The following is a 23,785-nucleotide window of genomic DNA, read 5'->3' on the forward strand; positions in this document are numbered from 1 at the left end:
ATATTTTTATTTATATTTATTTATTTTTATTTTATAAACAATAACCTGTATACATATAGAATATGAAATGTGATATTTTACTGTAAGCTGGGATAGCCTGGCTGTTTGGGATGTGGTGCATGCTCTGGCCAGTTTTCCTCAAATAACTGTAACTAAATTTACTGGTGGCTTTGGTCTAAGCAACAGCGATAATGGCATTTAATAAGGGATGCACAGATAAGAAATTATTGATGGTAGAATGCTTTTGTTTTCTCCAAAGTAGCTGGTGGGGGATTGTTATGTATGGAAAGTTATTTATTTGAGGATATTTTAGTTTTTTATCCTACCTACTTTATAATAACTATTCCAAAAGTTTCCTTTGTTACCTCTGTATTGGACCAATAGCCAGAGCTCCTGCCATGATTCAATACTCTAGCAAATATTTATATTATGTTGCATGTGTGGCACCATATATTTGATTTCTTTTTTAAACACCTGTACTTGTGATTTAGGATAACTGATCAAATTTCTCTGTAAGGATTGTCTAGATTTGTCCAAAGCTCCATGATGTCCAAAGCTCCATGAAATATGAAGAAAGTCTATTCAATCACTTTTGTTCTGGAAACAATCGCTGCATTGCCTTACTCCAAAGAAGAAATGGTGATGAGAAGGTGGGATAGGACATGGCCCCTACTGAACACTGCAAATTACCATGGCACATATACCTTCCCTTTCCATGGTACAGATCCAAGTGTGGATGGATAGAATGTAAGAAAATAAAGATAGTGTAGAATGTAGTCTCACACCTGAGGAGTTGCAGCTGTACTAATCACCAAAGATTTGGAAAAGGCCTGCCCTTAACAGGCCACAGCTGTGTCCACTAAGAGTGCCACAAAAGAGTGGTTTTGCTGGTAGAGGAGAGAGTTGGTGTTGTTATCTGTGAAGGAGTTAGTACTATGAGGAGCTGCCCATGAGAAATCACCGAGAAGGTATGAGAGCTTTGCAATATGATGACAACATCCAAGGAGTCAGGGACTGAAGCATTTCTTTGTTTGGCCTTTTAAGAATAGCTTTTTCAGAGAAAAAGGACTATCCCAGTTGTTACTGTGATACTTGTGTCCTTGTAACACATGTGACTGGCAAAATCAGACGGAAAATGTCATGTTTGTTGCATGTAAACTCCAGAAATAAGAGAACATCAAACACTTGAAGATTTCATTAAAAGCATTATTTGAAAGCAAAAAGTTATTTTGTAATCAAAAGGTTCTTAGAAAGGCTTTAATTACAAAAATACCTAAAATAATCTGGTATTTCATTTAGTTATCTGTGATTTTGTATGGAAACAGTCTCTTCCGACTATTTATCCTAGTCTTTGCTCAAACATCATTTGAGAGAGATTATTATAATTGTACAACATAAAATCTATTTTAAATTGCTTTCGTATTGCTTATGTACAACTCAGAGTGGGCATATTATTGTGTTTATGAAACTCTAGGGAGCTACAAGAACAACTTACATGACAGCTAATTTCTGAAGTATCTTTTTTGCAATGTACTTTCTGTCTTAATTTATGTTTTTTCCTTAATGCAAATTCTTTGGATTAGAAACTCAGTATACTGCTTAAAACTTATGTGTTTTATTATCAACTAAAAAGGCAATCAACACTCTCTATATTGGAAATCAGATAAAAACTTGATTTAAAATTATCCTCAGGCCCTTTCAAGATGAACTTAACACTTTCAGTATCTGTTTTTGAAAAGAAATATTCATCACTGTAAGTTTGATATGGCGATACAGCATCAGAGTCTAGTTTCAAGCCAAATATGTCTTAATGCCTACCACTTGCTTGCACATTGGTTTTTTTGTGTCCAAGGAATACCTCAAAGATCAGATTTTGTCCTCTGTATTGAGGGTGAGAAAAGCTTTTTCAAATGTTAGAAACTGAAATATGGGAATCCTGAGCCATAATTTTGCTGTAATTCACTGACGATACCAGCAAACTATTTTTAAAAGAACAGACAGGATGCAAAATTTTTATCATTGTTTTAAAGAGATAAGTGTCTTAGAAAGAGATAATAAAAGCAGTAAGATTTGACCGTAGCTGAGTAGCACACAATAAAAATAAAATCCAATAAAATCTGTTCTTCAGGTTTATTTATTTGCAACTCAGTAGTGTACATAGTGAAAATAAGTGGGAACTATGGTTTAGATACTTCTTAAAGAGAAAGACAGAAAAAAAGGGGGAAATTTGTTATTTCATTTATTTTTTTAAATCAGAATTATGACCTTGAGTCTGCCAAGTAGTAACTTTTCTCATGTATCTGGGCTGCCTTCAACAGCATCTGTGTTCCCTGAGTCACCTGCTAGTAAAGAATGAGGAGCAACACAATAATTCTTAGGTCTTCTTTTTATTGCATATTTCTTTACTTTAAAAGCTTTATAAACATGAGACAATCTTCATGGTACCCTTGGACAACCTTTCCAATTAGTGAAAACACTGTGTTAGTTTCATTTTATGCATAGGAAAGCTTGCACACAAACAGAAAGTGCAACTGGTCAAGGCTAAGGAACAAGCCAGGAATTAAACTATGAAGAGAATTTGCGAGTTTTTGACTCCTGTTTTTGTGTCTGCTTTATTCTACCTGTTCACTGAGGATAGATCTTGGGGGGAAAAATATGCCTTAAATTTATCTCAGCCTTTATACTATGTCAAAGAGAATTTTATTGATCAGGTCTTAGAAGGTTTTAAATTGTTAGTAGTAGAGTTAAGAGCATTACTGTTGATATGCATCCAGACTCACACTGAACTTGTATCCCTATCATACTGGCTCAGTCACAGCAAACTCTGACTGCAGTATCTGTTGTGAAGAAAAACCTATTTAATGATTGTGGAAACCAAAACTGAGTCAGCATTTAAGAGCACTTTTCCCAGTAGGAAAAATTAGTGGGAATTTTTGAGGCTAAGTGCATGCTAGAAGCTTCAATGTTTATGGAATCCAAGCCTTGGCTTTTAACAGAGTCTTCTGTTATGGTGCTATATGGATCCTGGAATCATTTTGGAAAACAATATAAAAACAATACTGTTGATCAAGAGCTTTATTGTCTTGGTGCTTAAGAGATGTAAGGGAGCTGTGAGGATGGTAGATTTTATATCAGAACACTTATTTGTATAATAGTATTTCTTATTTTTTTGAGCATAACTTCAGATGACACAATTAGCTCCAGACCCTCATGTCCCAAATAAAAGGTTTTTTGTAAATTTATGTCTAGCATTAGGTGAATTATTTAAATCTGATGCCCAGGTGCTGGACATGGACAGTAGGTACTGTGCACAGTTCAGTCCATTAAATATTCTGAAATCCTTTTTAAAAACTGGAATTTTGATCAACTCTTGCTCTTTTACTTAACAATGGTAAAATTTCTAATTTTTACAATTGATTATTTTATTATCTATATAGCATAGACTGGAAACAGATGTTACTGTAAATTGTAGATGAATAGTTTATGTGTGCATGTATTTTTTAGTTTAGGAAAGAAAATATAATTATTGTTTAAAATATGTATTTTGATATAGTTACTTTCAAACAATGGCTAATCTGAAAAAATCTTTAACAATACAATGTGGCTCCAGGAACTTAAACCTAACTTGATCTTTCCCCACAGTGGGTGGTTTCTTCTTCTCAAACCTTTGCTTTTGGTCAAGGTGAGGCCTGAGAACACACCTTGCTGGTAAAATAAGGAAGAGGAGGGTTGGGATACTTCAGCACTTTCCACATCCTTTGTCACTTGGTTTTCTACTCCATTCAGCAGCAAGCCCATGTTCACCTTTTTCTTGTTTTTGTCTTTGATGCCCTTTTTGTTACCCTTCATCTCAGTTGCCTGGTTCATCCTGAGTTGAGCTTTGCCTTTACTGGTGCCATGCCTGAAAAGCCAGGGGATACTTCAGTATTCCTTCCTGGAAATGTTTCTTCTTCTACCACCTACACTTGTTTTTAATCTCTACCAGAAGTTCTCTGCTCAACCAATTTGGTGTCCTTCTATTGTTTCTAAGCCCTCAATCACAGTTTGTCCATTATACTAGAAGAAAGTGAGTCAATGGCTGATTATTTTTATGATTATAGTATTTTTATGATTATTGTTTTAATATTCAATTTTTGTTAAAGTCCTGTATAATTTCATAAAAAGGGGATTTTTAATATGACTACACTCTGTTCTTTGGTTTTGCATTTGCATAATTTTCTCCGTATTAAACAGAGTAGGAGAGATGTTTGCTTGTTCTATAGCTTTGGTTTTTTTAAAGAGATCATTTGCTAAAGTACCCCTTTAAACAATTTCTCTTGATGATTCTTCTTAGTCTACTGAACAGTCATCTGCTTAGATGGTTATTGGTGCCAAGGTCTGCAGCTACAATGGCTCACTAGACTCATTAGACTGCTTCTAATGGGTTAAAATTTCAGTGAGGTGGGGGAAGGCTGAGCATTCATTATCACAGCTTTACTTTCTGTAAAATTCTATTAATTTTTCTTAAAAGATTTGCAATTTTCAGGTACTTCTAGGGTTTTTGGGGTAGTTAATCAGCAAAGTAATTATTTTGGTAAAATACTTCTTTGGGCAGTCAATCAAACCCAAATTCACACACTAATCAAAATTGAGAGAAATTGAACATAGGGATTCACCAATGATAGTGCAAAGTGAAAAGTAATGCATGACACAATAATATTGTAATATATACTTCTTCACTATGTCATATTTACATCAATTTAGAGATAACAAAATCAGAAAGCCCATCCATACATTTCACAAGGATTTTTTCATGATGGAAATTATTCTTTTACACTAGCTTCACTAGTGAAGGTGTGTTGGGCTCTCTCTGATTGACATTTCCAGCACCTTCATAGCAGCGGCCTATAAATACAAACCAGAAACTGGACTGGCAAAGCTAAGGGAAAAAAGAAACCACTTCAAAAGAGTGATTCAGCCAAGAGTTGAGGGTGAATCCAGCCTTTGGGACAATTTCATCCAGGCTGCCTTGGCCCAGAGTGATAAGGTTCATTGCTGAGGAAGAGCACAGAGAAGCTCAGAGGCAATTGGCAGGGTTGTATGAAGAACAGCGCCTGGTCTTTGAGCAACCAAAGCACATGAGAGAGAAAATCAAATCAGAAACATATTAATTCTGAGCATTTACATCTTTCTATGGGTCTGCATGCAGAGTTGCTACTGTATGATCTCTGTTAAGACTGATTTACAGGTTTTATTGTCAATGGTGATTCTTTCTCTAAATTAGCAAGTGACAGGGAGCTGCACAGGTAAAGAAGGGCGTCAGAGTTTGGCATGGGAAGAAATTCAGGGAAGTGATGCAAAGCTTCTTGTGTAACTGACAGTCTGTTGAACCACTGAGAAGCCGGACACGCCTCTGTGAAACACACATGTTAAAGACGAAAAACGCCGGGAACTTTCCCTTCCAGTCAGGAGCGAGGTGGGGGCTGGGGGGGCCGTCCCGGGGCCGGGCCCATCGGCCCTTCCGCCGGGCCGGGCTCGCTTTCCCCGGGCCGCCCGCCGGCTCCCCCGCGCTTCCTTCCTCTGCTCCTGGGCAGGGAGAGGGGGGTGCCGCGAGCCCGATGGAGCCAGCCTTGCTAACCTCAGGCTGCTTGCTACACCTCCCCAGCCCGGGGCCCAGCCGCAGCCGCCGAGCCCCGGGGGCAGGCGAGGGTCGGTGCTGAGATTTTACCCCGTGGGAGTTGCCCGCAGCCAGGGGGAAGGAGAAGGGCACCCCCACCCCAGTCCCGGCGTGCTGCCGGCCTGGCTGATTACATCCGAGCCGCCTGCCCCAGCTGCCATCTAGAGCTGCCAGCTCCAGGGGGGTCAGGTGGCCCTTTGAACAGCCCAGGCCTGATGTTAACCCTTTCAGTGCTTCAATCCTCCCTCGAGTGAGAGAAAAGAACCAGATGCAAGTATATAAATGAAGGACATAAAGACATCAAGGTCAGTGAGGAAGAAGCCTCAGATGGGAGAGGTGAGGAGATGGCTTGTTTTTGGAGCTGAAATCCTCTTGTAAGATGTGGAGAAAAGACTCTTTTTCCTTAAATGAAATTATGGGGAGATGAAAGTGTTCAAATTGATACCGAGCAGAGGCCTTCATGCTAAGATAAGCAGATGTTGAAATGGCTGGAATCCCATGAGAAGTTTGAGCAGAGAAAGAGAGGAGAGTAGTCCTGTGCTTCTAGGAGAAGATCTCTGTTCCCAGGGAGGAAGATGATTTTAGAAATAGATAATGAGAACTTTTGCCTTTGAACAGCTCATCTTTAAAACAATACTCCGTAAGTCGACATGGCCCATTGACAAGCTGTGGGAAGGCTTGTGGCAATGGGAAGGACTCCACGATGGCAGGTTTCCCCAGGGCGGCTGCTATTCGTGACAAATTGAGAGCCACACGAGACCTGTTTTCTTTCCTTTTGGGGAGAAGTGTCCACAACCTTACGAGAGGAACTTCTCCACCTAAGTGAGCTGAAGAAAGTCCATTTTAGAGGTGGTAAACTGACTGGAAATTTCAAGCTTTGTTTTTTTACATTGTCAGTGGGAAAGAATAGGTTGTGGGGGGGAGGAGAAGTGTTCTGAAGGGTTTGTTTTGATTCTTACTACTTTTTTACTTTTAGTTACTTTAAATAAAATTTTGCCATACCCTTTTAAAGTTTGGAGCCTGCTTTGCCTTTCTCCTAATCCTGTCCCACAGCAGGAAGTGAGTGTATTGGTGATTGGCCAGCACTGAAACTGCCACATTTCTTAGGTGCACAGGCCAGGAAAATCTCAAAACTGGGGAAATCTTAAATTGGAGAACCAAAACCACTACAAAAGGGTCTGGGCTGTGTAGGGAATCAAGAGGTTGTCAGCATTTCTTACATCACTTTAGTACAATTGTGTGGAGAGAAGCTTGTGATCATGTAACCTAGTAATTAATAAACACAGTTCATAGGAAAACTGGATGCTATTTTATGTCCTTGTTCTCTTTATAACTTAAGCTAAAAAATTCTCTGACATGGAAGTGGGTGGATTTTTAGGCAGTTACTTGCCTTTGGAAGTGTGTAAATTATGGCTATCCAGTTATTTTGTCAGATACCTGCTTATGGATAGTGCAGGTTACAGGATGCTATCTAGAAGGCTTGTGAGAGAATGACTACACTTGGTTAAGTGTAGTCATTCTCTCACAAAATGCATCATCATAGTTTTTCTAGACCTTGGCCATCTGTTGATAGCATGCACTCCTTCAGCTTGATTCTGCAGATATTTCATCCGTGTTCAGACTATTCGTAGCCATAGCTTAACTAATACGTAAGCATGTGCATAGCAAGGCCTTAATTTGTTTTAAATTTTATGTTTTCAACATGTTTTCAGTAACAGTTCACATTACTATTAAATGATGCAGTTACAGGAGATTTCAGATGTCACTTTGGAGTTTGAACATCCAATAGCTTTCAACATTGATGTTTAAATAGTGTAAAATATAACACCAGCTATATATATAGAATAATTTAGATAGTGGTGATAAGGCGTTTCACTTGTAGGATTACACATTGGAAAACCAATTTGCATAATGTGGAAATTTACAAAAATGGTATTTCATTAAATGACATAATTTTTAAACTTTATTTAGAGAAAAAGATAATTTTATATTCTTACTGATGAAACATAATTTTCTTTTCACTATGGAGCAATTTTTCAATTTAAATAATATAAACTCATATATATAATTAAGAATAAAGCTTAAATTGATAAAGTCAGATTTTAATTTATTGAATTTATTTATTAATTCTTCGATTCCCTTTAAAAAAATAAAGTGGAAAAATCATGGAACAGAAAATGAATAATACTCTATATATATTTTACTCATATATTTTACACTAGGTGTACTCTATGAGAACAGTTTTTAAGTAAATTCATTCAACTACCAACTTTATTTTTCTGTTTCTGTTTTAAAGCTTCAGATTACCTTCTGGTCTCCCTGTCACATCAGATAAAGACTGGACATTAGGTCTCTGAAAAGAAAATTAATCAAATCCTTTTCAGAAAAATCATCATAGTTTATCTTTCCGTAAAGTCATCCTCTTTAAAAGACATGAAATCTATAAAGTGGGGATTAAAAGAAAGAATTTCAAACTATCTTTAAAGAATATATGGACAGGTAGTTTTTTGCTATTGTCGTAGGAAAGAAAGTAGAAGGGCAAAGCCGTGAAAGGCTGTGGCTGTGGTTTTACCTCTTTCCAAGCAGTGAATAAATTTTAGACGATGTTTTTCTTAGGTCTGTTAATAGAGTAAGATGTGATAGAGTAAGATCTGGGTATTACTTTCAAGAAAATATGTTTCTATGCAATCTCAGGTAATGTCTAGGTAATAGTTTTATTCTGCTCTCTCTTGCCACATCCCTTTTCAACCATAATTTTCTTTAATTCAAAGGTAACTCTTTTCTTTTTTCTGATAGAGGTGACAGGTTGATTAAATATAACAGCTTGATGATGAGAAAAGTGTGATTAGGTAGATACAGCACCTCACAGCCCTTACAATTAAATGTTTCATTATGACACTCTATGTCCGTATCAGATCAAACATCAGATATGTCTGCATATTCTTTACAAAAAATAACTTTTGATAGCTGTATATGACAATAATTTTGTAAGCTTTGTGAGAAATTCATTAAACAGTAGAATTTGAAACATTACAATTGAGACAAGTCAGCAGTGTAGATTTTCAGCTGCTTTTATCTAGTTTTATATATAAGCAATTGGATGCTTATGACAACTTTGAAAAGTTTGAGGGAGTTGTGTCTTTCTCTGACTGCAATCATACTGCAGCATTTCCCCCCTTAGTTCCCTTCTGGTAATCTCTTTCAGCACATATCTCCTTCCTGCTCCAGATGCTTTCATTCCTGCAGATGTTTATTTCCCATAGGCTGTTAAAACATCTATTAATCACACACACTCTGCTTTTCTTAGCCTGCCACAATGTAAGATAGTTCTCTTTCATGTTCTGTGCCATTTTTGTAACTGTTCCCTATCTTTGACAGAAGACCTGTATTCAATATGTTTCAAAGTTATTACCACCAGACCCAGGCATGATTGATGGAGTACCTTGAGTAGACTGCATACAGTAGCTTACAAAATGTGTATCAGTGACTTATGCTATATTGAGGACCATGGTTTCTAAGATATTTTATGTTTAAAAATTTTTTTAATGCTTTATGCTATTGTGGGAAATGAATTGTCAGTTTTTTCATTGGTAACATAAATTCAAATGGGAATAGCACCACTTGATATATATAGAGAGAGAAAACCACAGCAAGATATTCAATAAACAGAAGTAAACCTTGATGTCATGCTAATTCTTTTCCACAGTCAACGACCCAATCATATTTCACATTTGCAAAAGTAAAACATATGAAAAAATTCTTAGCCCCAAATATTGCAGTTGAAATGCTTCATTTTTTATGTATGCATGAATCAGTAGCAATTGCTTTTCTGCATCAAATGTGAGTATATAATTGTAATTTTTGATTCACAGATTAATTGGTGTAAATTTTGACAATATCTATGCTTTTATGTTTGACAAAATATTTCTAAAATTAATAATTTTGTCCTGTTTCTGTTTGACAAATAATGTCTAAAATTTTTTTATTTAGAAAATTTAGAAGATTTAGAATAATCTTGCAAAGCCTGATTCTTCTGCATGAGGAGATGGTGGCAAAATCTTCTTTAATTAATTTGTGACAGGATGTGGACTACACAGAGGTGCTAAAAGCTGTGTGGGAGATTAATGAAAAGCCACCAGTAATCTGGGGTTTTCTTTGGAGATAGTTCCGTAAATTTAGCCTTAATTGAAAAAGAAGAAAAAAAAGAATCTTAAGATTTTTTTTGTTAAAGTAAAAATTTCATGCTAGAGAGCAATTATTTAAAAATGCTAGAACTATGCGTAGAACTAATGTGTAGAACTATGATATTTTTAATGTAGTAGAGGAGGAAATCACACAAAAAATGAAGGAGATATTATAAAAGCCTTTAAACCCCTAAAATAAAGATTACAACATAAAGCAAGAAAAGTTGGGTTTTCTGTAGTTTAAAAATCTTTAAGCTCTTCATTAACATGGTTATATTTCAGGTGATTGTAACTGGTTTCCTGGATAAATCCAATGTTGCATGCACTTTAGAGAAGATTTACACAAAATAAAGTAGAAGTTGACAACCTGAAAAACAGCTTCATCCCTACAGATGAATATCCTTGAGAGTTATATTTCTTTCAATATTAGTTAATACTGAATTTGTATTAGAAAGTTTTCTATGGTTCTGATGACCTGGCCTCATAGGACTTTTCTTCTTGCCAAATGCCTTAGTGCGTAATCACATCATGTCTGTTGTGGTTTTTGGGATGTCCATTACTGTCAATAGAACCTGAGTATACCGAATCCCAAGTCAAATGTAAGTAGCATTTCAATTACAGGCTGAATTTAAGAGCCATTATTCCTTTGATATGTGCTTGCCCTTACATAACACCTGTTGACAGATGTGAAATCTGCAATTTTCGAGAAAGGTGAGGAATTGCTAGGAGTTTATAGGTGTAAGAGTTTCCCCTTTATTTGAGGACAGTGAGTTCAGTATTGTGGTGTTTTGCCTAGACTTGATACATCTTGAATTTTGAAAGTAAAACCTCCACTAAAAAAGCTCCAGCAGTATAGTTAAAAATATTGGTGAGAGCAGTCTACCAAAGCCCAAGTAAAGATGAGAAACAGACCTTGAAGTGTGTTGAAAAAATCCAGGAATAAATTGTTCGATTTATTTTAAATGTTGAGCAGAAGTAGCCTGAGATGATCAGGACAGTACTGTTAGAGAAAACTGAAATACAATTGTAGTTGTTGCAATTTTGAAAATGCATTTGAGGTTTCTGCTTTTCAGCTTGAATATCATTGTCAGTAGAGTAGCTAAAAGTAATTGAAGTCAGAGAAGAAACATCCAAGATTCAAACTTAATTTTAATTTAGACCTTTGAACAGCAGCACTTCAAATGACAATAAATCGTCACACTTCAGTCTCAGAGTGTCAGCACAGTCCATTAAATAAAAAATTTGCAAAGCCTCTGTAGAATGCTTTCCAATGAGCCTTGATGATAGTGCAGGTTTATAGAAGTAACATAGTCCTCTAATACAACAGTAGTAGTTGTTACTTTCTTTTTGCACCAATTCATTAGATGCTCTTATTATTCCAATGAGAAAAAACTATTTTTGTGCTCTCTTTTGGATTTATAGCTTATTTAGATATCCAATAAAAACCAAAGCTTTTTATTGATCATTCATTTGATTCCAGGTGGTAGGACTAGGACCTTAGCACAGGGAATTCAGTAATTGTTACGTGCTTTGTTTAATTAAAAAGAAAAATAATTTAAATACTATAGATAGCTTAGAAAGGTTATTACGTAAATAGCCTGCACTCCAGAAAAATTTTTGAAGGTGTTTGGAGAAAACTTCTCCCTGTACAAAAGACAAAAAGTCTAGTTTGTAAGCCAGGCTTGAATGTGGTAAGGCATTTGCCAAGAAGCAATGTGAAGACAAGCAAAGAAATCTCCTGGAAAAGCTATGCTACAATTTTCATACATTTTGTCAAGGCTATTAAAAAGTGCATAGAATATGACTGAAGTAACGGAGGGTATCAGGGAACTGTAATGAAAATTAGTAAATTATATTGTTGAAATTGTTTAAATTAATATAATTTCTCATTCTATAGCATTTTCCCATATGAAAGATCAAGACCTGTATGATGCTTAATAGCTACATAGTTACATAACACAAATGTATCAGTTTTACAGTGTGCTTAACTAAGAATTAGGAGGGTATGCCACAACACATTGAAGAGAGCAAAATGCTTTGGAAAACAGAGAGAATATTTTTAATACCAGTAGAGTTGTGAAAGAGAATGAACTAAGAATATAATTCACTTAGAAGTTATAGTTGGCTTTTTTTCTCTCAATCATTTCAAGTGAAATTTCCCAACACTACCAGTTTTATGACAGCATTTACTGTCAGCAATTATTTCAGTAATAAAAGCAGTAAGTGGATTACAATTTCTTACTGAGCACTGTCTCTCAGTCAGAGAAATCATGAATGTTTAGCTACTGGTGGTGGTTTTTAATTCAACATTAAATGAATATTAGCTATCCATCATGAATAAGATCAAAAGTGATGATTTCATCACCTGAGTGATCGGTGGTGCTCAAAATCCTAATTCCCTGATGTTTGAGGTGTTTGATTGTATCTAAAACTCAAGTTTTAATGAAACCATTTTTTGCTATTTCACATAGTGAGAAAATAACCTGGTACTTAATTTATTCTGTAAGGAGATATTGCGGTATTTGTTGCTTCCTAAAAGGATATAGATTAAACACAGTTTTGGGAAAGTATTCATTAGCAATATTTTATGTGCATGGAAAGGTGCTGTTTTGCTTATGAATACCCTTGTGATACTGAATATGGGAAGATTCTTTCTTTAAAGAGTTCCCTATTAAAGAAACATTGAGATGTATATTCTCCAAACCACCAGTAACAGAAATGGAAAGATAAAATTTTCTAACAGTTTCCCCTTAATTCTTAGGTGTTGACCACATTCTAACAATAGCAACTGAGCTCTGATATTTTCCAGTGTCCTTGAGCCCATCTTAATCCTTTTTTGAGTACAAAATTAACATATTCTGATTGCACTGGGCCATGTTAGTACAAGCAGCATGTAGTCACAGTGCTCTGAAAGAGGTAATAATTTCTAAGTCTAGTATTGCCTCTGTAAAGCTGATGATGAGCTAGAGGAAAAGCAGGGCGGCAGTGCTTCAGTTAACGCTGACCCAGGAGAGACACATCTGGGAATGGTTTCAGAGTTTCTCTCTTTGTGATTGCTGCCTTGGATAGTGACAAACTGGCTAGCATCCATATTGGGTTTTTAAATTCTGCTAATATCAAGCAGAAGCTCAAATTTCTATTTTATTTTTTTAGAGGACAGAAAAGTATGTTTTAATAATTCCCATCTTTATTTCTCTCCATTTGAAAATACTGGTGAGAGGAAAGAGGGAGGTGAAGAGAATGGGTGGGTGCTAGCTGAAGTGATAAGATAGATAAAAGCATTCCACCACTTCTGTAAAAGAAGTAATTTGAAAAAACATGGCATTTTGCTGTGCAAACAGTTGCCTATGAGATCTTTCACATTTGTCTCTGGAGGGCAGTATTCTTCTTATGTGAGTGATTAATTCGACAAACGTGACAGAATTTTTAGCCAATGAAATTTCATATTTTCAGAGTATAACTAAACCTGATATATTGTACAGGCTTCAGGCAAATACTGCAATTTAAATAATGTTCACTTGTAGCTCAAATATGAGCTGAACACTCCAAGTTTCAATGAAGACAGCAGAAAAACCTCTTAGTGGTTTGAAAAAACCTCCTCCTTTTAGCTGGAGGACTGTCAAACCAATATGACCTAAGCTCAGAAAATAAAGCCATTAATATCACCAGGGTATTTCAGCAAGTATAACATGACAAATTACAATTTTGATAAATAATGCTTTAAAACCTTTTTTTAGTCTTGAAGTTAACATCCTTCAGTATAGACCTTAACTTTAAAAAATAAAAGAAGGGAAATTAAATTGCCAATATGTACACTCACATGCATTAAAGGATGCTACTTTCTCCTCTGTCCTTCATTTAAATAACAAGTATTCCATTAGCATTCAAAATTACATTTTATTGTTCAAATTCTTAACATTTTTGATTCACCAAAAACAAGTAATAAAGGATGTCTTAACTGGAAATGTAGTTTGTTAAGAAAAAATTACATGTATATGACTTGCTTACGGAAGAATAATTTATGTTTAAAAAATGACCAATCCTTATTCTTGAGTATGTAATTAAAAATATGAAGTTTCTCCTCTGTTATAAATTTTTACACTTTAATTAATTTCAATGCATTATATTTTAAAATTTTGCTCTGTATCTGACAAAGTTAAGATTAGGTGCATGTTAAGTAAGTCTAGTAGCAGAAATATATGACACAGAGGGATGAAATTTTATTCTCAATGCGGTTTCCAAGAAGAAGATAAACTCTATTATTCATTCTAATGGTGGTATAGAATCTACTGCTTTATTTAGAAATACAAATAAGATAATATATATTTTCAGGAGGGCTTGAGTGTAATTAACTGGAATCTATTGGCAGGAACCTTTCCATTCATTTGCCTTCTTACTACCCGAGAACAGTCAGCCAAAATATATGTATTGCTATTCTTGCAAAGTGACTTTTTTAAGGCTAATTTAAAAAACATTTTTACTTTCTGTCTTGATTGATAGTTGGAGACTGTTAAACTGTCAAAGCTGAGTGAGAGCTTAAAAAAATTTAAGAGGTGAAGAGAAAAAAGTATCTAATTAAAAGAGTTGTTTCAACATCAATCCAACTAAAAATATTCATTCACTGGAATTGATGAAATATGTAGAAGTGTCTATATTTTTTTTGTTTTGTTTGATTTTGTATCTTTAAGAGAATTTAGATAGCAGATATAAGGGAGGGTTCATAACCCAAACTCTGATCAGAAATTTTGAAACACATTAAGACAATGAGTAGTAAGCTTCACATGTGGCTTGGGTAATAGAAAGGACCCCTAGAATTATACTGCCTAGTTCTGAATAAATAGCTTATCTATCTTTATTCAAAAGCTCTGTCTTTACTAGTTAGAATTTGAATTTTCTAGCGGCTTTAAAAAAAGATTGATGAAAACTTTAAATCATACAAAACTCACCTGCCTTGGATTTTGCCTGGAGTGCTCCAGGTTTTGTGGTTTTTTGTAAGTTTTTGTCCTAATGTTTGTTATTTCAGTATGGTTTCATGCTTTATTTTGCCAAGAATTTAGTGTAACTAGGTTTAAGAGATTTTTTTTTTTAACTGGTAGACTTTTGTGTTTGTCAGAAGTCAGAGTAAAATCAAGAGGAGTTCAAGCTGTGCAATAATGTCCTACAGACATGCTCATAAACACCAAAAACCTGAAATCACTATTTTCCATAAAAGTGTAACCCTAAAAAAATATTTTGGATGCCACCCATGATCCTCTGTCTGAAGTGAGCAGATCAGTAATTCAACCAATAGAATGTCAAAGAAACTGCAGAAGTATCTTTATCCTTCAAGCCTTGTTCAAAGTGGGTTAAGTGCTCAATTAGTGATGTTTTTCCTGATCAATGGATGATGAAGAGTAGCTGTATTATCTGGGAACTACTTTGGAAAAAAGTTTCAGTCAATGTAGCACCATCCTCTATTGCTACATAAAAAAGAAACTTCACAGAGGCTGTTTTAGGGTTATGCTTCCTTTAATCTGCTGCTGTGGTACAGTGGAGAGGAGGAAATGGGAAGAGCACTAGCTGTGCTAAATCCCTCCTCTCACTCTTGTACTATCCAACTGGTAAAATAATAACTGCTGCTGTTGTTTCCTACTCCAGCTGCAAATCAAGGCAGTCAAGTAAATGTTAAGATCTGTCCCCTTTTACGTTCAGTAATTATATAGTGCTAGGGAGAATTGAGCGTGTGGTTTTCAGCATGCTTCTGAAATAAGAGGGAGTCTTTGCTCACTGCTCCAAGTGGGAGGTTACATGAAATTGTGAACTTAGTGGGTGCAAAATGTCTCTCATCTCAGTCAGCTCAGCTTTTCATCAGCAGAGCTCTGCACCAGCCTGGGGGTGTCAAAGTCCAGGCTTTAGCTTTGTCTGTCCATGTAGCTGCACTATCAAATATTTGGTTCTTACATACTTGACATATTTTAAAGTACCTGGGTAAAAGGAGAGGGTTGGCTTTGTATGTCAGGATATTTCTCTGTGCCTGGTTTGTGATGAATGTATTGCACTGGACTAAACTCAGTGCTTTGATACACAAAGCAAGAATACAATCTATACAGAAAAGCTATGCTTTTACAATTGAAATGTCAATACATTCAAAGAAACATCCTCCTGGTGTACATAAACTCCATAAAATATAGAAATTGTGTGCTTACATGAAATTTTTAGCTTTGGGTTTATATTCCAATTTTGAAAGGTATGTAGTATTTTGTATCGTAGCAAATACTTACATGGATATGATTTGTTTTGTTTTATATTATAAATTAATTTGGTATCTATATCACTGATTCTAAGTAGATCTTTGAATCGATTATGACTGAACACAGGAAAAGTTAAAAAGCATTCAGAAATGTCATTTGTAGGGTAATAAATTAAGCACTTTAATTATACTTATGTATAGAAGACACCAGATAAGATAGCTAATCAGATTGCAATGTTGGGGTTTTTTTTCAAAACTGGAAAGTGTTATTCCTTACTTAAAAATATATCAAAAATAAATCCCCATAGAACTACCTGCAGGAATATCTTTCACAAACTGGAAAAAACAGCCTTCATAATAAGTGCTAAGACTCAAACTTGCATATTTATACAGTTCTAGATTAATCCCCTCTTTATCATGTTAATAGTAATTTCAGTAGAATTAGATTATGGAGTCATTCCATTATTTACAAAAGGCATTCAACAAAAAAGATTATTGATTGTTAATTTCTTTCTGCAGTAGGATTTCAGAATACATATTGAAACAGATACAGTAGTCTAAGTCTTACTGCCCCTTGTTTGCAATGGCAAAGAAGTTTGTGTAATGTAAGAAACATTCTACAAACAGATTGTGTGAAACCTATATGGATATATTATTGTAGTATTTTCTTTTTCTAGGATTTGAAGTTACACATCTAATAAAATATTCTATATTTATTCAGTTTTCTATTTTTTAAAGCACTCATTTTTTCCTTTTTAATAATTCATGCTTTCTTTTGAGTTATAGTATGATGATCTGCTGAATTCCTTTTACATTGCTAGCAGCAGGAATGTGTTTCTGTCTTATGAGTCAGATGTGACACAAAAATTTATATGAACAGCTAGTGACTCTGCAGTGTATCTGAAATTCAGTCTTATTGGACTTAAAAGACCTCAGTGAGTCTGTGTATGTAAAATATGGTACAGTTTCTTAAGTGCAGTTGCACTGAATTATAACAGGACTAATATCAGTGCTGAAGTCAGTGGTGAATTCTACTGAACAAAATGTACTGTCATCTATGTTCAGGTGTTACCATTGTTTCTTTTGTTGTAGAGATGATACAAGTTATTTCCTCTTACTTTACCACTGTTTACAAGGTCTATAAACTATTAAAAAAGCATCTTCTCTGACATGAAGTGTGGGGGATACTGTTAGCTTCTTAATTAAATAGCTGAATTATTTCCTTTTTAATCTACTTGTACTGGTTATCTCTTAATATACTGTTGTCTCCTTCAATTATATGTTTTTATTTCAATTTAGATTTTTTTTTCTATTGCACTTAGGTAATATATTTCACTTATATTTTGGCCAAAAATAAAAGACAGTGCTTTTAAAGACTGTGTGTCATTATTATGCTAGGAAATGAAGGTAAAAAAATAAGGGGGTCCCCATTATTTTTCTGTTTATCAGAACTACTTATCTTTAGTGCAGTACTGTCACAAATGTCTGTTAAGAATTGCAGTGCTGTTCTGAACGAGTAAGTGATATGGCAGTTTATCTAGTACACCATGAATACTAGCACCATCAGCTGAAGAGAGCCTTGAAAATATTATCAAAATCTTTGTAAACAAATCTACAAAAGCAAATGGAATTGTTATTTTTTGAAAGTAATTCTTTCTATTATTCTAAGTACTTCTTGAAAGCAAGGACATGCTTTCTAAAAAATATTTGGAAGGTTAAGAAAAACATAAAATGGCTTTATTTTACAAGGTAAAATGTTACATTTTCTTTAATGAATCTTTGTGCATTTTGGTATCATGTACACAGAAAGCTCTGTGTAAGGCAGGGCTCTAGAGTTGGGTGTGGCCAGAGAAGTAGTTCTTATATTTGAGCCTCAACTCACCAAGGAGTTTCTAGTTTCTCATGAGGAGGCTCAGGCACGTTCTAGGAAAATGGAAAGAAAGGTATTCTTCTAAATCATTTGCAGTTACAATTCTCAGATATAGACTGTTCTATTGCCATTGAGTCATCGCCAAACTTAGTACTTCTGAGGATTCTGTGTGAAATAAGCTAGGCAGGTAAGAAAAAACTTTACTTCATATAGGAGATATTGACAAAAAGGTATTATATACTTCTCTCATTATTTTTCTGTTTGATTTTTAGATAATGCTGCTAGCTTCCATTTATATATTTTATTTTGCAGGGAAGTATTAATATTTTTAAAATAAATATTTTTGTAAATGTTGTGCATGGTCTTAGCATGCTGGTGTAATAAAAAGCTGGTCATATAAATATTCTTTTAAAATTTAGATACAAAGATTGGTAGGTGAAGTGAAATTCAGATATTTAAGAGTATCTGAATATATTTATAGTTTTTTACATATACTTTATAGATTACCTTTTTACTGTGCCATGTCTTGTGCTCTATGGTACAGATTCTATTTGTGAGAAATACTGCAGCAATATTCTATTTGTGTCTTTTTGATGAAGTTTTTGAGAAACACTTTGTAAATTTAGAACCATATTATTTTTAATACTGTAAAATGGACATTCAAATGAAATACACCAATGCTGTTATTAAAAAAAGAGACTGCTTTTATGAAGTCTCATTGGCATGAAGGTACAGTAAGGTTTCTGCATAAGAAAAAAACCACACACACAATCAAACAGAAACAGAAAAATAAAAGGAAAAAAAACCCAATCAACAAACAAAAACCAAATCAAAGATAGTCAGAAAATAATTAGGAATTCATATAGATTTCACCATTAGTTCTAATGCAGTACTTCAACTCCTTGAGCAAGTATTGGCATTTTATTGTACAGGAGGTTGTACTTCTGCTGTATTTTCTGTGCTTCTCAGAGATAATATTTTTTAATTTAAAATGCTAATATGCTTTGATTATCTGTCAAATTGAACTTGGTGTCTAAAACATTAGGCAAAGTCTGAAAATATGAGATTGAATGGGGAGTACTAAAAGTGCCTTATTAGCTCAAATATAGGTTACTGCCAAAATACAATGCCAGTGTCAAACCAAAGGGCATCCATGAGGCTGCTGGCTGTTATCTGTGGAAAGTGATGGTGGTTAAGGGAAATCCCTGTCAGCTGGGAAAAGGTCACTGTTACACCCACTCTTAAGAAAGGCAAGAAAAATAATTGAAGTACTATAGACTTACTGGTCTCACAGGTACTGGTGGAAAGCTCCAAGCACACTTCTAAATCTATTTTCTAAAAACAGGAAGATAGATAGGACTACTCAACACTTAGCTTTACCAAAGGCAATTAACATATGTTTGACCTGATTGTGTTCCATTATGAAAAGACTGTTTGGGATATATATAAAGAACAGTGGGTATAAAACACTTTCAGTTTAGTAAGGATTTTGAATTAATCCCTCAAAACATTTCTGTTTTGAAACTGAGGAAGTCTCAACTGGATGAACAGACCGTTAGGTAGGACTGAAGTGTAGAGAATGGTCTTTCAGAATCTGGCTGGCAGGTGGTAAGCCATACATCACCAGAAGAGCCAGACAGGATAACCTGAAGCACAGGCTAGCGACTGACTAGATCATGGCCCCACTGGAAAGGATCTGGGAGTTTTAGTGGACTGTAGGGTGGGTAAAAGCTCAGCAGTGTACTTTTCATCATAAATAAAGCAAAATATGGGCCAAGGTGACTGCAGGCAGTGGATGAATGGGTATGCTGGGAACCCACAAAAGGCTACAGGATGGCCCAAGGGCACATGACCAGTGATGAGTGCTTGAGGGGACAGAGCTTGCTGGGTCTGGTATGGAGGAGGTAAGAGGCAATCTAAAGGCAGCCTGCATCTATGGGAAGATTAGTTGAAAAAGACAGCAAATTTAAGGTCTTGTCAGTGGTGGCATGCTGTTTAACAAGGGGCAAGGGCCCCTGATTGGGAGGTTCAGATTGAACATCAAGAAAATTGTCTTCATTAGGGATGTGGTGAAGCATGATAGCATGTCATCCACAGAGGCTGGTGAATTTCTGTTGAAGAGCTTTGAGATTCAGAGAAAGCTGTGGCTGATGTGATCTAGTATTGATGATAACCCAATTGTGAGCTTGAGGTTAGATTGGACAATCTTATGAAGGCCCTTCTAAATGTCAGTTCTGTGATTCTGTGCAATTATAGCGCAATTGATCACAGAAGGTTTGTCTAATTTTAAGGTAGAGGGAACTAGCAATTGTGAATACAGTCCCCTTGCAATATCCCTCTGGAGGTCTACAAGAATAAAAAGTTATTTCTCCGAGTTTTTCACAGAATTGCATCCTATATGCATATTCCATGATGAAATTATCCCGTTACATTTTGGGTATAATTCTCTCCTGTTGTCTGATTTGAGTCTTTTTCATTGCCCCATTTTTGTCTCCTGTACATCCTGTCAAAACTGCCACAGCTGGGAAAATGGTAGCATGTAAGATGTCTGGCTTGGAAATAGTCTTAGATGTCTGGATAAAAAACAGAAGAATTAGAACTTGGCAAATGTGATCTCAAGTTCAAGTTTCCTTCAATGGCAGTAATACTTTGGCTCTTTGCCAGTATTTATTTATTTAAATTTATTATTTTCTGGAGGATTTTTGCTGAAATGAACAGTTTTTTAGGAGGAGGACAGGAGACAAGATCTGAAGGGATTGTGTGTGTTTACCAGGATTATCTATGAACTCATGGCTCAAAGAAACACAGGCTGGGAATTTTGCCCAACAAAATCTTGTGTGTATGTGTTTGGAGGGCGAATCTTAATTTTAGGAACCCTGTATGTTTAGAAAGTAAGGCTGACTTTTAAGATGGAGAACAGAAAAAAAAATACATCAACACATTAAAGAGTTGTCATAAATGTACTTTTGCATTAATAAAAATTAAGTTCAGAGAGAAATTTATGAGGATTAAGATGATTACAGACCTGTGATGGAAAGGGAAAAGGATTGGCAAGACCAATTTTATGACTGAGGAAGTAGAATTTGTGCATGAAGATAATCAGAACAGTCTAATGAGTAGATGAACACTGATTAGAAGAAAATGTATGTTTTTGTAAAGATACTGTAGGAGAGAGATTTTTGCAACACTTTCTTAGTACTGATTAGTATTGCTTAGTACTGATACTCTGGCAAACAGAATAGAAGGACCAAACAAATTCATTTTAATAGTTTTCAAATGCATGTGTCCTTTTCATATTTTATCAGAAGGGTGGAGATTATAATTTTGCCCTGAATAAAAACTGCTAGATTTTAGAATTTTACCACACAGAACAAATATCAATGCTTTAAAAAACAAAAAAGGAATTTATTAGAATGCAATTCCCTTCCAGTGTGAATTATTGGTTGTACATGAGCACAAAAGAATTTTAAATGTAAAACTAATTTAAAAGATCTCTTTAGTACGAAGTTCCTGTTCTGTAGATTTTAACTTTAAATATTTTTTTCCCGCGGCTGTTACAAAGTCCTGAAGCTAGTGGTATGTCATATAAAAGCTTCTCTGTAGCAGTAGGCTCAGCATCGCTATAATTAAACCTTCCTCGCCTTGATTTGCAGCCAGTCTTACTCCTTGTAGGAAGGGAGCTTACTCATCGGCGAAGACAAGACCAGGGGAAGGTTTCAAGTTGGGAAACACGATTTCTGAACCTGATGTGGACTGAAAGCACGATATAGGAAATAAGGAGTGGCGGGAGGGGGAGTTTAAGAAGTGAGAGCCCATTTTTAACCCACCTCAAAGTTCTCGGTGAACAGGGGCGCGAGCAACTTTGCCACCTGCCGTCGCCCGGCAGTGAGAGTCCCTCTGGAGGGAGTCCTGTCCGGCAGGAAACAACGGCCTCAGGAAGGGAGAGGCGCTTCTCAGCAGAGAGGGGTTGCAGTATCAGCGGCACTGAACCCCTCTGCATTAACTCCCGGCCCCGGTCCCATTCCCACCCCCACACCCTGTCGGCATCATCGTCGTGCCCTCTCCCACCATACCGGCGCTCCATGGCCGCGACCACCGCCCCCTGTCGGGTCTGCTCTCTCTCGCCCGGGCTCCAGCCTGGCTTAAATAGTTCCGAGCGGGATGCCAGCCCCTCCTCTCCTCCTCCTCCTCCTCCCCCTCTCCCCGCCTCCCCTCCCGCGGAGCAGTCAAAGACCCAGCGGCGCGGCTGCCCCAGCCGCTCCCACAGTCGGGCGAGGGGTGGCGCGGCAGGAGCTGTCCAACTTTTCAGCACAGTTTCCTCGCCGCTGCCCGCAGGAAGGCGGCAGCCGCCGCCCCTGCCCGCCCGCCCGGCGCGGCCCGACCGCCGGCAGCATGGAGGCGGAGAGCAGCAGCGGCTTGTCCGCGATGCCCAGCGGCAGCGACGGCGGCAACGACGGTAGCGGTGGTCTCAAAGCCCCGAAGCATCTGTGGCGGCAAGATCAGCACTACCCGCCGCAGCTGCGACAGCACCAGTTCCTCCAGCACCAGCAGCATCCCGGGCAGCCACCACCGTCTCCCGTCTCGCGGGGCCGCTGCCTGGCCGGGGCTCGCGTCAGGCACCGCGGCTACTCCGACACGGAGCGGTACCTCTACTGCCAAGCCATGGACCGCGCCTCCTACGCCGTGGAGACCGGCCACCGGCCCGGCTTGAAAAAATCGCGGATGTCCTGGCCCTCCTCCTTCCAGGGACTCAGACGGTAGGAGAGGGCTTGGCCCAGCGCTCCGGCCGCGCGTGTGGGGGTGCGGCGGAGGAGCGCCGCTCCCGGCCGCTGAGGGACGGGATTCAGCGGCGGCCGCTGAGGGGTGGGCTCCGCGGGACCCCCGTCCGACCGGCCTCCCTTCCCCTGGCGGCAAGGATAAGGAAGGGGCACCCTACGGTTGCGGAGGCTCCGAAAGGGAGGTGGGCTGGGGGTGCGCAGCCGTGCTGGGGACCCGGACCCCGGGCTGGGACGCTGCAAGGAACCCCCGGTCAGGGCTCGCCTGAAGCGGGCGTGACCGGGGCACGGGCGGCACCGCGTCGTCCCGTACACGCCTGTCTGTGGGTGGAAAAGCGGCCACGAAACACGTGGGTGGGAGCGGGACGGCGTCTGTGCCAGCACGGAGCCGTGCGCGGGGCGGGCAGCGGGGCCGCTCTTCCCCTGCGCCGCTCCGCTGCCTCCTCGGCTGCCCCTCCTCGCTCGAGCTGCCCGAGCTACCCGGGAACCTTCAGCGCTGCTGCCGAGGGGAAGGACGCAATCTGTGTGATGTTTTCACAAAGTTAAAATAACGAGAGCTCTGGGGGGTGGGAAACAGTCTGGCAAATCCAGGGTTAGGGTCCTGTTAGTTGAATGGGCTTAGTTGAGAAAATAGGCTAATGGTTTCTTAGCCAGAGGGAGGACTCCGTCATCTACTAGTCTATTGTTCCCCTTTAAATGAGCTGTGGATTTATTTTTCAGTGTGTAGCTTATCAATGCCTATTTTACCCTTGATGGCTGTAACAGGCATCTGTTTTAAAATCAAATTCTCTGTCAAAATCAGAAAGATGTTGAATCTGAAGAATCAATTTATTATTCGGACTTCATGTTTAGTAGCTGGAACTACTTCCTTTTAGTAGAAAGACACACGCTTGCACTTGAATTTTAAGCAGACATTGTGAATAAAGGATTTATGGAGAGAATGGTGGGCAAAGGGACAATACTTGATACTGAGGGACTCTGTAGGTTTTTGATTTCCTGGATAATCAGATTTTTTAGTGTGATATGCTTGATGAATAAATAATAGAATCCTTTCTGAACGAAGATTGCTTT

At 37.5% G+C, this 23,785-nt stretch overlaps 2 protein-coding genes across 2 annotated transcripts in view; one reads left to right on the forward strand and one right to left on the reverse strand.

Moving 5' to 3' along the window:
- The window catches only part of LOC127061026 (translation initiation factor IF-2-like), a 694,470-nt gene that overhangs the window by 377,655 nt on the left and 293,030 nt on the right, over positions 1 to 23,785 (reverse strand). The gene's annotated exons all lie outside the window — the stretch shown is intronic.
- The window catches only part of LOC103821042 (cAMP-specific 3',5'-cyclic phosphodiesterase 4D), a 359,702-nt gene continuing 358,518 nt past the window's right edge, over positions 22,602 to 23,785 (forward strand). Inside the window, exon 1 of the mRNA XM_050986858.1 lies at positions 22,602 to 22,696. Coding sequence (XP_050842815.1) covers positions 22,602 to 22,696 — 95 coding nt within the window. The remainder of the gene's footprint in view (positions 22,697 to 23,785) is intronic.

This window comes from Serinus canaria, chromosome Z (genome assembly GCF_022539315.1).
Source record: "Serinus canaria isolate serCan28SL12 chromosome Z, serCan2020, whole genome shotgun sequence".
Classification (NCBI taxonomy): domain Eukaryota; kingdom Metazoa; phylum Chordata; class Aves; order Passeriformes; family Fringillidae; genus Serinus; species Serinus canaria.